At 40.4% G+C, this 15,641-nt stretch overlaps 1 protein-coding gene across 1 annotated transcript in view; it reads right to left on the minus strand.

Annotated features, from left to right (window-relative positions):
- Positions 1-1,350: 1,350 nt before the first annotated feature.
- itga5 (integrin, alpha 5 (fibronectin receptor, alpha polypeptide)) overlaps positions 1,351-15,641 on the minus strand; it is a 36,731-nt gene continuing 22,440 nt past the window's right edge. Inside the window, exons 19-30 of the mRNA XM_023289758.3 lie at positions 13,901-13,968; positions 12,406-12,556; positions 11,302-11,394; positions 10,501-10,580; positions 9,618-9,698; positions 9,420-9,525; positions 8,935-9,093; positions 8,214-8,321; positions 5,006-5,119; positions 4,266-4,367; positions 4,034-4,156; positions 1,351-3,927 (exon numbers count right to left, since the gene is read on the minus strand). Coding sequence (XP_023145526.2) covers positions 3,844-3,927; positions 4,034-4,156; positions 4,266-4,367; positions 5,006-5,119; positions 8,214-8,321; positions 8,935-9,093; positions 9,420-9,525; positions 9,618-9,698; positions 10,501-10,580; positions 11,302-11,394; positions 12,406-12,556; positions 13,901-13,968 — 1,269 coding nt within the window. The 3' untranslated portion in view covers positions 1,351-3,843. The remainder of the gene's footprint in view (positions 3,928-4,033; positions 4,157-4,265; positions 4,368-5,005; positions 5,120-8,213; positions 8,322-8,934; positions 9,094-9,419; positions 9,526-9,617; positions 9,699-10,500; positions 10,581-11,301; positions 11,395-12,405; positions 12,557-13,900; positions 13,969-15,641) is intronic.

Here is a 15,641-nt window from a genome sequence, read left to right on the forward strand (position 1 = left end):
ATATATATATATATGTATATATATATATATATATATATATATATATATATATATATATATATATATATATATATATAAAAATAAAAATAAAAATAAATAAATATATATATATATATATATGTATATGTATATGTGTATGTGAAAGTACTTGTGAAATTTTAGACCGGTATAGCAAATACTTACCACAGAGGACATTCAGACATTGAGTAGGTAAAATAGTGGTTATGGATGATTTCAAATATCGAAAAAAATTGAAGCCCTCATGAAACGTCAGATCTTTCAGCAAACATTAACAAAACAAAGTGATAATGCAGGAGTCTGTTAGTGATATTTTCTGAACTAGATGTAGTTGCATGTCACAATAATATAAGACAAAGCATATGGAATAGTGTTTGATATGAAACACTTCGTCACAAAAATGAAGTTGTTTTTTTTTTTAAATTGTCATAACTGATTGAGCAGGGATGGCAAGTTGTATCACAAAAGCACAAAATATTTCTGTAAATACCCTGATCCAAGTAGAACAGAGTTCTGGAGTTTCAAAATCCATCCATCCATCCATTATCTATAGGCTGGAGCGTATTCCAGTTGACTTAGAGCGAAGGCAGGGGACACCCTGGACAGGTTGCCAGTCTATCTACAATTTAGAAACATCAGTTAACCTCAGCATGACTTTAGACTGTGGGAGGAAACTGGAGTACCTGATGAAAACACACTGCACAGGGAGAACATGCAAACTCCTCACAGAAAGATCCCAGGCCGGGACGCAAACCAGGGAGTTTCAAAATGGTTCTTCAAATATCAATGAGATTTTTTTTTTTTTTTTTTTTAAATACAAGCACATGAGCATGTAATTTTCAGTCACTTTGAACATCACATTTAGCTCAGTGCATTGATCCTTAGTATTAAACATGCTGAAGATGGGGTTTTAAAAAGAAACCTATTTCAGAAAGTACTTGATACATCAGTCTAAAATTTACAGATACCATTTATGTTTCCATAGTTTATGATATTAAAAAACATTTCAAGCAAATCAGATAGTCGAGGAGAAGGACTGTGATGATATGAGATAAAAAATGACCCATTACATTTTGTATACACTTCTGTCTGTGGAAGAATCACACCGATGATTCCACCAAAGGGCCATAAGAACACAAACTACACATCTGTGCCACAACTTATCACTTTAGGTCAGTTTATTGTGCACTAGTGTTTCACATTAAAACTAATATATTGTATCAGATCATTTTGGCGGCAAGGCCACCAACTGACATGCATATAATTTCATACAACGTTGTTTTCTAAATAAATTATTTTCCCAGTTATGTGTAGTCAATGAAAGAACAAGAATTTGTAAAAAGGAAAATATTTTATTTAAAGTACAAACTGTAACAGGTAAAAAACTGACCATCAAACAGCCTCCTTCTACCTGACACAAAAGGTCTCCCCAATATGGGGTGAGAAATTTCACGACAAATCATTTGAATTGAAAACACTCTCCTTGTCATAAATATGTACAACATCTTTTTTAAAGTCCTGGAGAGTAAAAATGGGCTAAGACATGTTAAAAAAAAAAAAGAAAAAATAACAGTGCCTTCTCCTGATGTAACCATGGAGGGAGTAGTAAAATGACCCTTGTCATTATAAATAATGGGTTGACATGTTCAGTAAAAAACCATATAGACAGTGTGTTAAAGGATTTAGGTCAATAACCGAATGGGGATTTTGTGGACCATCTGACAAATTGTAAATCACTATCCAATAAGAGCGGATGAATGAAAATTGTGTAATGACGCAAACAAATGTAAAACACATGGTTAGTATAAGGGTGGTGTTTGGACAGGTGCAGCAGCAGAGCACATAAATTATCAAACTATGTCGACATACCCAAGTTCAACTCAGATACGCTCTGGCGGATGTGTTTCTGTGTCAGTCTGTGCTATAAAAAAAAAACGGTAAGATCAGGAAGGTAGTCCAGCAGTGAAGTGGTGAGTACATGAAGTGGAGAAAATGTGAAAAGCCAGAAGCCCACAAAGGATTTCATCTACGTGCTTATCACATATTTTGACACAAAAACAAAGTTCTGGTTTGTCACAATTCAATCACAAATAAAACAAAAAGAAAGCACTATAATATTAAAAAGAGTGAATATAAATATTGCACTTCCAAACAACATTTAGTTCCCAGTGCCTAGCTGTTATCCCTTCCTTAGAGGTATTTATGCTATTTTGTTTTATAGTAATGCAGAATTGCTTTACCTCAGTTATCTCAAGCTACCAGATGTGATGGGCATAAACAGGACTAGGCAATGGGAGGCATTAAACAAACATTCATAAATATACCATTCACTCAAATATACATGCACACAACCCTAATTCTAACCCACAGACATTAAGTATTTACATTTAAGGCAAGTAAAGCCGATGTACATGACAAAAGAAACCAACACAAAGCAATTTGATGTTTGTCCCTGTAGCCTTTTGCTTCTGGGAAGACTTCAGCCTCTTCCTACTCTAAACATTTTACCCAATCAAAAATACAGTATCTCACAGTAACACAGAGTAAGCTGGATATGGATCCTTCTGTTTTCAGCCATCTATCAAAGCTGCAACCCCGCTGATTGTCATGTCTTCGCTTCATCATTGCACCATGGCCAGTAACTGTGTGGTATCTCGTAAGTATCATTTGCTTTGCATGTGGTCTTCCAAACCCGAAACAAGCAGGAGTTAAGACGGCACAAATGTTCTTGAGGAGGACACCACGTTGTGACAGAAGCACCACACTGCTTCGAGCCTTACATGAGGTGTCACAGGTCTGTGGTGGTTCCAGTTGCATCCCAGTCGACTACGCAACAATGACGATGCTAGCATTGGTAACTCTGAACACGAACATAGAGGATTTAAACAAAGTGATCAGTAGGAGTCAAATTCAGATCTCAAAGGAAGGTCAGTCAGTCAATCAGTCTTTGGTGTCTTCGGAATAATATCAGTAGATTTCCTTTGAGTGCAAAAACAACTTTACCCAACACAGTCCACCAACCTGAGGCAGAGAGAGATCATTTTCATGAACAGTTGAGAAACATCCATCAATGCATCTTCAATATATCCCATCCAGGGCTGCAGGGTGGTGGAGCCCATCCCTGCATGCACTGAGCAAGAATCATAGAAATACCTCGGACAGGTCAGGGCTTTTTTTTTTATAAAAAACAAAAAAACAACTAAATCCTATAAAAGCTGAGCTACGAAGCCGATTTTGCTATCTATGCATGTAATGTTGCCTTTACTAACACCATGTTAATTCACGTGAAAGCTACCCAAACTGCTGTCAATTAAATCATGTGTTCAGGAGATATCAGAAGAATACTTTCAGGCCTCAGCAGGCAGCGTAATTCACAGCTCCTGGAAGCCACAAGCTACATGTGGCCGCATCCTGTCATTAGCACCAGTACAGGCAGTTAAAAGGGTATTATAGAACTCTTCATCACAAGAAGCCACAGAAGTAAACCCAACATGTATCTCACTGCATTCACAGGCTGAAGGTAGCCTGCATTTCTTTTGCAGTCACTTTTGTTTGCTGTAGAGTCTGATGTTAGTCTTTAAGCATTGAGAAAAGTTCTAGTTGATAACAATCCCAACCTGCCATCGAAAAAATACATAAATTAAAACTGAAAAAGAAAAACATTCATTTGGCTTAGAGATCTTTGGATTTTTGTCTTCCTCTAGTGCAGCACAGTGGAGTTCCAGTAGTCTCTCTTTCGCGCAACTCTTCAACTGCTTTCTACATGCTCCATCTTGTTTCTCCGTTGCAATCATATGGCCAGGTACTGTGGTTCTGGTAGGTCATTTAGGCCTCAGAGGCAGCCTGTGGTTTGAGCTGTGCTTTCTCCATGGCGGTGCCGTACGGTAGAGATCGCTTGAAGAAGCCGAACTGCAGGAAAAGAAGAAACATTTTTACAACTGCTGGAATCAGAACAGAACACAGACATGAGAGCGACTTGCTGCTTTAAAATCCTTTGTTTCACAGCAGCACTCACCCTGTAGAGGACGTAGATGAGAAGAGCCAGAAGCAGCAAACCGGCCAGAATAGCCAAGATGATGATCCACAGGGGAACAGAGTTCTCGATATCCGGCTTGTTCCACACCACTGGAGTCACCACCTGAGGATGACATGATCATTAGTCTTTGTCTCAGAATAAAAAATAAGCTCATTTTTCTGTATGAAGTAAGCCACTTGGAAAGAAGTGAATGAGTAAAGATGTTAAAAACCTTTTTGTGTCCACTGGGATAAACTCTGGGTGGGATTGCATATGGCATCTTCTTCACACTATATGTGGCCAGACACTCCAGCACATACTGCTTGTAGGCTCTCTGAGTAAAGAAAAAAACATCACAAATTAGCAACTCATGTATGCAGGAGTCACACACTAGGTGGCGACACAGACCATGTGCATTTTCTCAAGAAAACCCTTTCAGCATTCCAATCCAATGACAAGCTGTGTCGACCCGATAATGAATTTTCAATACATCACACATATGCCTTGTGTGACCGTATGCAGGAGGTGGTTAATAATCTGTGTGCAGCTCAGACATGACAGGCAAACTGTCAAGCTACAGTATGTACACCAGCCCGGATCAATCTACATTTTCAAATAGCAACTGTTGTCCCATTTGTTGAGGCAAATATGTGAGACTGGGCACAGAGTCAGCTGATTTAGAACCACTGCTGGTGCCGAGTGAACACAAACAAATATGTGTGACTGACTACTGCAGCTATTCGCCTTTCCTTGTTTGCCGCACATTTGAGGTTTTAACTCTCAGTGTTTTCATTTCGATGTTAAGTGAAAATGGATTTCTTGCTTCCTGCCAAAGCCTGACATGAGAAAATACACAGGCAGCAGTTGGAAGAGACAAACGTGTAGCAACAGTCTTTTCTTCTGTTGGTAACACATGGTCACGTACAGTACATGTGTATAGAGTTTGTAATGTAAGGTTCTTCTCCCACAAACCTCAGTGAAGGTCTCGGCCCAGATGCGGGATCGCACTTTGAGGATGGCAGTAGTTCCTTTCTCCACAAGACCCACGTTACACTGGAGCGTCCAGCACTCCACATTAGAGCAAGACTGTGAAAACAGAGAGCGCTGTTAGGAAGGTGTTGATTAAATACTTTTCAAATCTATTTTGTGCATGAATATTATCTAAAATACACATTATTCCCACAAAACTTTAAGAAAGTGACAGGACATAAATGCAAGTGAGGAGCATGAAGGAAAAATTGAAAACTGGTAGAACAGATATTCCATATAAAAGCCAAGTTAACGCTGCAGGTCGAATAAATATAACAAAGAGCCCAATGTTATGATCCCTATTCCACGCCTGCTTCGAATTAGATTGAAGGAATGTCATGAGACTGTAAAAATGCAGCATGCACCACTTGCCATATTACTGCCCAACCACTAAATCTGGCCCATTTTTCTCAAGACTGCAGTATACACAATCTTAATTAGATCCCCATAATGCAGTTTGGTACATTAAACATATTATAAAACATGCCCACACTGTTTTAGAGCTGGTGCTGCAACCAGACCACCCCCAGACTGAGAGGTTTCGGCGGGTTTCCTGCGGGAGCGCATTAGTTTACTTATTACACCGAGCAGGGCAAACACAGCAGAAGAAGAGAGGAGCGCCCGCCTAGTTCCTTCAGGCTCATTCTTAGACAGATTTAACAAGAATTCAGACAGACAGGGAGCGTATCTGTCCACTTCCTCTCGGTAGACTTGTTTGATGCTTCAAGGGCAGCGGGGCCACAAAGGTTTGTGAAAATGACATGAAAATGGTCCAGTGCCAAAGATGCTCCAGACTCAAGTCCCCACATATCCTCCCTGGTGGGATTACGTGGTCAAGACGTGGATCATTGGGTCGCTGAAGCTGTTCCCACAACTTCAAAAACTAAGAGTCTGGCCTGACTACACAGCTGCAGTATGCAAAGGGGCTGTACAGGATGACACTCTGGAATAAAGGGTTGACTAATCAAGTTGTCGATTGATGGAAAATTACTTTAAATAAGATTCTGGTAACTTACTTCTAGTGATGCTTGATATATAACCAGCAAAATGCCTTCGTTTTGGACAATTTTGTTGCTCAGGAGTGTTGATATGACCACATTATGGTTAATGTCAGCTCTATTTCAAATAATACTATGAGGGCACGTATCACACACTGTTCATGAAATATAATATACAATATTCTCTCCCCTTTCTGATATGAGATCCTGTTTGTGTGTTTAAATTAGTATAAGTTGCAACTGATGACTTTAATAACAGCAAATATATATTTGCTAATGTTTTACAGATCAGTCATTACAAATTAACAAAAAACTTTATCATTTGCATTTAATAATAATGCAGTTATAAAATATTAGTAATCCATGATTTAGTACTTGTGGCTTTCACACTGCCTAATAAACTCTCAAATTACAGTTTGATATGTTAATAAGTTTGGTAAATTAACCAAACCTAAGCCTAAAATTGTGATATTCCATCAAAATCATTTTATTCTACAGGTCTCTTTTTTAAAAAATTACCAAAATGAACTGTTTGCATAACCAGATTCTATAAAAATCTTATAAAATTGTGTGCTTTTCAATGCACTCACATAGCCAATATTGACTCAGCTGTGACCAACAATCATGTGACAAAAGCTGAAGGACTTCCAGGCTGAACTGCAGGATGTGTTTACACCGAGCAGATAGGAGACAAGTACACAGACAAATTAAAAATGTGAGCAGTAAAATATCTATATTCTGTAATGTAAAGTCACCTTTTTTCCAATATTGGTAACATCTGCAGGCAGTTACAAAAATGTGTACATACTGATTGCAGGTTTTTTTCAATTTTTGTAAAATAAGCTAGCAAAAAAAATCTACTTTTTTTTCCTCTTTTCAAATTTATAGCATTTTAACTGTGTTATACTGCACAGAAGTCATTTTTGACTCACTTCTTGCCATAGTTGGATTCTTTCCACAGATGTGCAGAACTTTATATTGCAGTGGAAAACTGAGCCCACAGAGAGGAAAAATGTGACGGGAGCCAAAGAATGACCAGACACTATTTAGGAGTGTTCTATCAGGCGACTTTCAACATAAAATAAAAAACCAATTATATAATTTAATCATTTAAAAAGAAGCCGCAACCTACATTTTCAATATTGATAATATGTTTGAAAGTGGTCTGTACTCCCCTGCTTTTGGGCAACTACCGCACAGCATTTGAAAGAATGTTAAACACTTCTCAACACATCGTTGTAATTTTGAAATATTCTTAGATTTGACTAGAGGCAATAAAAAAACAGTCCTTTGTTCTTTCTGCATCATTCAGTTCCTCAAAGCTGAAGCAGGTCATTTTAAATTCTCACACTATCACCTTCGCTAACAGCTTTATCTAAGCTTTGCAAAACACCAACACACTTCGATCAAGAATCACTTTGAATGGAGACGTCTGTCCTCCTGGGTGTAAAAAAAAAAACTGCAGACGCAAGGGAAAGGAGAGAATGGAGTCCTTCATTCTAATGTGTCACTGGACATGCTTGATAAATGAACACAGTGCATAGTGGAGACTGGTGCATGGACAAAGATCTCTTTAGTGGAGGCAGGTATCCACAGATGGAGGCAGATAGAGCAGCTACCTGCAGCTGGGTGGATCAATAGGGCCAGTGTTTGGGGACTCGGGGGACTCATAACACCCAGAGCTAAAAAATTAGAGACTCTGTGAAGCAAGCAGTGCATCAGTGGCAAAAGAGCCTCCCATGTCTCATGTCATCTCAGCCTTTCCACCCCTCCACCACTACTAAAGGCTCTTTAATGTTAATCACCACAACGGCACAAGCCTGTGCCCTCTGACCCCTCCCTTTTAACGACATCATAACCTAATTACCCAGTCCCCGGAGCCTCATGTAGAAGGAGAGCCGCTGTCACCAAAACAGATCCAGATTTGAACACTTGAGGCAACAAAATTCAATATATTGTTTTAAACTTTAGTCCCAACTCTTGGTTTTAACTGCATTACCACATTTTCTCAGAGCTGCAACTTCCTCATTCCCTCACTTTCAAGTCACCATTCAGTCATCTATTACATTAGACATCACCTTTTGACCTGTTCATTCATGCATGTAGCTTGTTATATTTATAGGATGTGACAATTCCCTCCTTAAGCATCTTACCAGGTTAGTCAAATGAGCGAGCGGATTCTTGTGCACGTCCCTCCTCTCGACACGGTGCTCACTGGCCTTCAGTGCCAGAATAGGTGCTTCTGTGGATGTACGTTGGAGCTAAAGCAGGACAAAAACACACACAAAAAACACCCATTAGAACAACACAGACACTGACCTCAGCAGGCAGAAGAGCACACCACCCTCTCTGTCAATACAGGACCTAACGTTAGCATGACCCGGAGGCTTTTTGTCATTAATCAGAAGCATGTGAGCTCCACTCCTCATGGATTCCCGTGGAAATACACCATACTTAGCAATTCACCAGGGGGAAAAAACAACATTAGAACACAGCTAAGATGGATGAGCACTCACAGCTCTGTTCAACATCTGTCAAGCTTCAAATGTAAACACAAACAACTTCGCTGAAATGTTTCACTCCAAAAAAAAAAAAAAAAACCCCAAAGCTAGGAGTTGGTATAAGGGAGGTGTTGCTGAATTTCGAAGATGAGAGTGTATCGCTGGGTGAGGTGGTTCATCAAGCTGTGCTGAGAAGAGGGAAGAGCTGCGACTTCAAAGCAGGGGTGGGGTAAGTGTCCGGGGTGGGGCTGAGACGCTGGGAGGAGAAGGTGGGTGTGGGCCAACTGCTGAGAATACAAATGGGAATCTGGGAGATCTGCACTGTCTAAGTTTTGCCTCATTTGACCCTGAGAGGTGCATGTGAGCCACTCACTTTGAGGTTCCGGTAGTTCATGTGTTTGTCCGAAGTGCAGTTGATGGGGCCTTCAGTGGAGAACTCCAGAGGGTAGAAGAGGCTCTGACCCTGGACACTGAGAGGGCAGTGCAGCTCCAATAAGGTGTGGCTGATCTGACTGGGACCATTGTTCACCAGCTGGAAAAAGGAATCAAGACAGAAACTTCAATAGCAGCCTTGACTGCTTCTTAAATTAGTTATAGCAGCAGTAAAGCTGCGAGGTTACAACAGATTTCTTTCCCATGCTGAAACATTAATATCCAACATATTTCTTTAATCTACAAATTGGTAGCTCTGCACAACCTAAATCACACTGTGTGATCTGGAGAACATTTTCTTTGGTTTTCCTTCTTTGCTGCTCTGGGAAGTTGACTTTTTTTTTTTCCCTGAACAGTAGGATCTGCTTTCCAGCTCAATCTGCTGAGTTCCAATGAGTCTGCACAGCTAAGACCAGGGCTGATTACCTCATAGATGTGTTCCACTGCAGGCCCAACGTCCTGCTCCATCCCATAGTTTTTGGTCACCTTCCAGTTGGCCGGTGGAAAGAAGACCTTATCAGGTCGAGACACACTGAAAAAGTAAAGGAGAAAATGTGAGGGAGGCGCTGGAGAATTAATGAAGTTCCAAAAGTTCAAATGAGGGAATACTAACACTCAACTCACCCCTGCAGAATGACATCAGCCTGAACAACCACCTCCAGCTTATAGGGCACAACCTCACTATGGGAATTATTCTCATTTTTACTGTGGAAACAAAGAATAGAAGAAAAAGATTCCCATTATATGATGTCATTTGAAAGCTGTGGGGATCAGGAAGGAAGAAATATTCAGATCCTTTACCTAAGTATAAGCAGCAAGATACAGTTAAAATATTAAAGTAGAAGTACCGGTTTGGTCCCTCTGACTGATATATTTTTATATATAACATCATTTGATCAATAATATATCAGTGTATCAACATCATGTCTCTGTTACTTCTTTATATCTAGTTGTATATACAAGTACAGCAGATAAATCAGATAATTAATGTGAGAAGAAAGAGGAAAAAATAGTTTTGATCAACAAATCTGTTTTCCGTTTTTGAACTGTTTCTCTAATCCCTGATTTCTGGTGAAATATTGGATCTTTTGAACATTTATTGAAAAGAAACAATGTGAGAAGTTAAGAGAGAAATTCATTGTTTGTCTGAGCTGTTAACAGCCCATAAACATCTGAAATGTGATCCCGATTGTACACAGCTTTTTATAAGACGTCAAATGCCTAAAAGGTTGGAAATCACTTGTTTAATCTTCAGCAGTGTGTTGTATTTTATTATGTAAAATCTTCATCTTATGGCTAACTAGTAACTAAAGCTGCCAAATAAATGTAGTTGAGCAGAAAATACAACATTTGACTCTGAAATGAAGTAGAGTGGGAGTATAAAGTAACAGTAAGTGGAAATTCTCAAGCACCTGAACATTTTACCTAGTAGTCAGTGTACTAGGATGCTTTTTCAGCACTTATAAAACAGTTTGAGCTTCTGCTGTATGTTCACATCAAGCTGTACCTGCGAATCTGCAGCTCAAACTGAACAGTTTTGTGGGTGTCCTTCAGCCGTGGTACTGTGAAGCGCAGACCTGCCCAAAGCTGTGAAGAGAAAGTTCAAACATGTTAACATCATCAGTTATTTTAGAAAAAGCAGATCTCTAGATTTTCCCTAACAAGTTGCAGAGAAGAAAACAGATCAGCAGACCTTGCCTTAACTTGACTGAATGTACACTTGATGTTACATACTCGAACAGAACAAAAATGTGTCTCCGTTGGGTCTTGTTTTGTACTTTTTACATCTACAATTTCAAATGTATTTGGCTTTTAGTGGCACATTACATCTCACTCATATCTACCTTTCTATAAGCTACATCTGACTCACACAAGTTAAATAATCTTGTCATCTAAGAGCTTTAAAAGAACAAATAAGCAGATACAATAAAAACATTTCCTGTCACTCCCAGTTAACATGTAGTTGGTCGAGCTTGTCTGCAGATCTATTAAAAGCATGCCAGCTTGTGACTTAATCATTAAAAGGGGAACTCTTCCCAGCAGGGAGCTGAGGGCACAGATGGAGGCTGTTTTTCCTGTCACAACATTTCCTGACACATGCTAACTTTTCCTGTGCTGTTCACACCCAACCTGCAGACGGCTGCAGCTTTTTCCAAAAAACAGCAACAGACCATGACTTGTCATCTGAGTATTACAACTAAATGTACTTCAGATACAGTCCTGTATCCTATAACAGCAAAAAAATATATATATAAAACAATGACAAATAACTATAAAAAAAACAGCTAGAAGACATCAGTGTTCTTACATTAGTACCAGACTTCATTGGGTTGCCCAAATCACAGCTGAGGTATCTGGTCTGGTTTTCTGTCTCATAGCTGCAGGTCAGTTGGGCCAGACTCTGGAAAACAAGAGGACAGACTGGTCGAACCACCGCAAAGAACGGTCATCAGAAAAAAAAAGAAATCCTGAGAGACATATTAGTCCCCAAAAGTTGCAGGTTTTCATCAGAGTTGTCTCTATGAAGTTGTTTGCTCCCAATTCAAGTCATTTAATATTTAGCATCTGTCAATACATTTTTTTTTCTAGATAATACACACTTCAAGTACATTCACATAATTAAAATGAATCCAGTGTATATGTTTGACAAGTGAAAAGTTCTGCAATGCACCTAGCTGTTCCCTAATGCTGCATAAGTGGTCATGGACCTTGTTGTAATGGTCTGGTGGAGAACTGTCTGGAATGTAGTGTGGCTGCAGAAGACAGCAAAACTTCTTTTTTTCTACTTGCACATCAGAAAATATGTTGTGCATTAGCTGTAGTAACTGTTTGCACCAGATGGAGCCATTTACTGTTAAATAATGTAATGACCTGACGAGGTAGTCACTTGGAAATAAGACAGTTCTGCGTTGGCAAGCAGAAAGCATTGCAGGTTTTAGCTAGCGACAGGCCACCATGACAAAGACTACAATGACATTCAATGTCCTCCGACTAGAGCCCATATGTGCAAGACAAGCCATGAGCAATTGGACAGTGCTTCCCACAATTGGAATATGTAACAAAGTCACTTCAATAGCCCAAACCATATTTCTGTTTACTATAACAGAACTTTCAGCACAGGACAAATGTATATTGTGCTCAATTTGTGTTATTGATTAATATATCGTTGATTGTTAAAGCACAAGATTACTGATTTAGAAAACAATTCAAAATGTGCATTCCTAGCATCTTATAGCAAATTGTGCTCTCCCTCTCTGACACCTGTGTCAGAGTGGACTTAAACAAAAGATCACTTTTAGGTTCCTGCTGATATGATCATTTAAAAAATGCCATGATTAATGCCGACCCCAGTCTTTGAGTTCAGATCAGGACATGTCTTATTTTCACTGTGTTTTAAGGTTATTCCACTCACCTCATTATTCCGGGCGATACCACTGTAGTCAGCTTCAGGGGGCAGAACCACATAGAGCTCTGCCTCATACGCCCCTCCCTCACCCTCATTCCTGGCGTTGAAAGTCAGGGTCAGCGAGTTGTCATCACCTAGGTAGACTTCCTTCCTGTCACTGAAGACCAACCAAAGAAAAACTGATTAATTGGGACAACGTTTTATTTTCTTACACAAAGAAATATGGATGAAGTTGTGCTGTGGCAGTAGAATGGACCACAAATTGTTATTTATTTGATTAAACTAATAAATTTGCAGGATTCGTGTTCAGCATAAGTATTTTCTAAAGAGCCTGGCTACAAAAAAAGCACCAATTAGATTCACCCCACAAAGCCCCCCACATTAAATGAACATTTTTCCAATGTGGTAGTAAAGTCATACATGCTGTACAACAGAGCACAGGGCTGTAAAACACCTCCCCCTTCCTTGCTTTCTCTCACTCCCTCCACCTTTCTCCACAGCTAAGAACAATGAGAATTTCCATATGGAGGGCCACACAGACGCTTTTAATTACAGCCCGTTCTCATAAAGCAAAGCAGGAGAGCAAGAGGGAGAGAAGACTTCTGAAGCTGATCCTCTGCTGGCCTACGAGTCGACTGTAGTCTGAATCTAGCTGGCATCGCACTTTAAAAACTAAACAAAGGCTCAAAATTAGAAAACACCGCAAAACCTTAAAACTTCCCTGAGGGACCTTTGGTCAGACAGGTTGTGTGATTTGGCAGTGGAATAGAAGGAACAGCAGCGCAGGAATGGTGAATACTTTTTCCATTTGAAATTCCACTAAATCACGACCATCCCGTCAATCCCTCAAACTACTATTAGGCTCCATAATTTACTGCAGAGCAGACAGAAACAACAAGGTATAATTTAAATTGCGCTAATTTCTGCGGCTCAATTTCTGTTGGATGGGGCGCAAACTTTAACAGCAGGTTATTCCATATGCGATGGATCAGTCATACATTGAAGAAAAGGGAGGCAGATGGGAGATAAATATAGGAATGTGAAATCAAAATGACAGAGCAGAGAAGGGAGTATCAGGGAGGCTGTTATTTTTGAGGAAAATGCTAACAGATTTCTTGAATCAAAGTGTGGCAGTCCGGGTGCTCCTGACGGCTCAAGAAGCAGACGAGCAGATCCCTTTCATCTTCTGTGTCTTTTCCCCTCAACTGTTAGTCGTAGCACCTGCAGCGATGGTGCATCTCTACTGTACCGCAACACCTTGGCTATTAACACTCACTCTCTGGTATGCTAAACTAAACAAAGCAGCAGAACAACAAAAACAGCTGTATTTATGCTTTAGCACGCAAATCCAAGGTCCTATTTGTAGAGTGGAGGTGAAGAGTTCAGCGTCTGTGATCCTGTTCAGAGTTTGCTATGTATTATCCACTGAATTCTAGTCTATTTCCTGAAATCCATATGCTCTGGGATTTTTAGAAATATGTAAGGAAATGAACAGACTCACCCGTTAACTGCCAGCTTCAAGTCAGGAACACAGATGTTGTCCTCTCCACAGTCCAGCAGAATCTGAGCCTAAAAGATACACAGTGGGAGTGATACAAGTTTAATAAGAGGCTGCAGATCATCATGATCACACAGTAGGTTCTGACTGAAAGCACTCGTATTTTACACGTGAGGACAATTAAGGACACAAGATAAATCAGATGTCTGTTTAAGGGAGACAACAGGATGAATGTAGCAAGATGCGACATGTGGTGTGACTAATGCATTCCACCTCCGTCTTCCGACCACCACCCAACACACACCTGGGCTGCGATACTCCCCCTTATTTACAAGGCATCATCACTGCACATCAGACACTTAAACACAACGCTGTGGCTCAGAGGGACGTTAACTGACTTGGTGAGGTCATGACAGGCGCAGACACAGTCCCATGAACCAGCTGTCCTGCTGCACACATGCTTTCTGTTTACAATGTAAAAGAAAAAAAAAGAAAGAAAGAAAACGATGAAGCTCAGAGCTCATGCCGGAGGAGATACTCCTGTGAAGCTGAGCACAAAGCTGCCGGCTCCCAGCTCTCACCAGCGTCCCACATCACAGCACCATGTGGCAAACCGCGCTTTCACCACACACTACAGCACCCAGCGAACCGCAGTGCTGTATGATCATATGGAGAGGAGGGAACGGCCCAGAGCAACTGACTGAGACATAGGATATCTGTGTTGACCTGAAAGCAGAAGTGAGGCTTCAGAGATTACAGCGGAGAGGAAGAGAAGAAAGGAACAGAAACACTGCTGGATAAGTGGATGACCGCTGAACGTGTGGCAGGGCAGCGGCAGGGAAAGCCCTGCGGATTGCTAAAATGCATCCCACTGCGACTGTGACAGTGTGATGATGCTCATGACGATGAGGATAATAAATAGAAATAGAGGAGGAGATTAGAGGGAGTCAAGCACCCCCCTTGTCATTACACCATCCAGGGGCTCTAATTATGGACACCATGGTAACCACCATGCTAACTTGGCCACATATGCTCTCTGGCTCATGTCTGTATGTGTGTGTGTGTGTCTGTGTGTGTGTGTGCGCGTGTAGGCCAGGAAAACAACTCTTGCAGTATCATCGCTGCGCTTGAACAACAACATCAACATGTGACACAATGAGGGCAAACATCCTCCAAACACAAACTTGGCAATATGAGCACAGCCCATTAATCAAAGTTCGACTCTTTCGGTCAGATGATCTTATTTTAACAACAATGAGGCCATTGATTCACAATTTCAACCATGTCCAAGTTCTAAAAAGGTGGCAACATGTGAACTCTTCCCTGGTTTTCCACAAATGGATGCTTGTGTACAAGATCTGAGAACAACGGCAATTAATGATCCCATTGTAAAGCCATAGCTCTTCATAGATACATGTGGGATATGTTAAGATGAGAAAAAGTGAGACTGCACCGAGCACATCAGCCATCTCTCATTCTCACTCCAGCTTGAACAGTGTAAGAACTTGGCAGAGTCAATGAAGCGCTACTTAGGCTGCCACACATTCTCAAAGCATATGTGGAAATCAATAGGGCATCATGTGTCTGATCTAGGCCAAGGCTGTGGTATAATAGTCACCCTTCACTCTTATATTCACACAGTATAAAACAAGATTAACGAAATATGTTGGCCATCTGACACTACTCCCAGTGCACCGATATCCACAGATTCAGTTTGCCCTCTTTAGATGTTTGGCAAAAAAAA

The sequence above is a fragment of the Amphiprion ocellaris genome, chromosome 8, assembly GCF_022539595.1.
Source record: "Amphiprion ocellaris isolate individual 3 ecotype Okinawa chromosome 8, ASM2253959v1, whole genome shotgun sequence".
Lineage (NCBI taxonomy): Eukaryota > Metazoa > Chordata > Actinopteri > Pomacentridae > Amphiprion > Amphiprion ocellaris.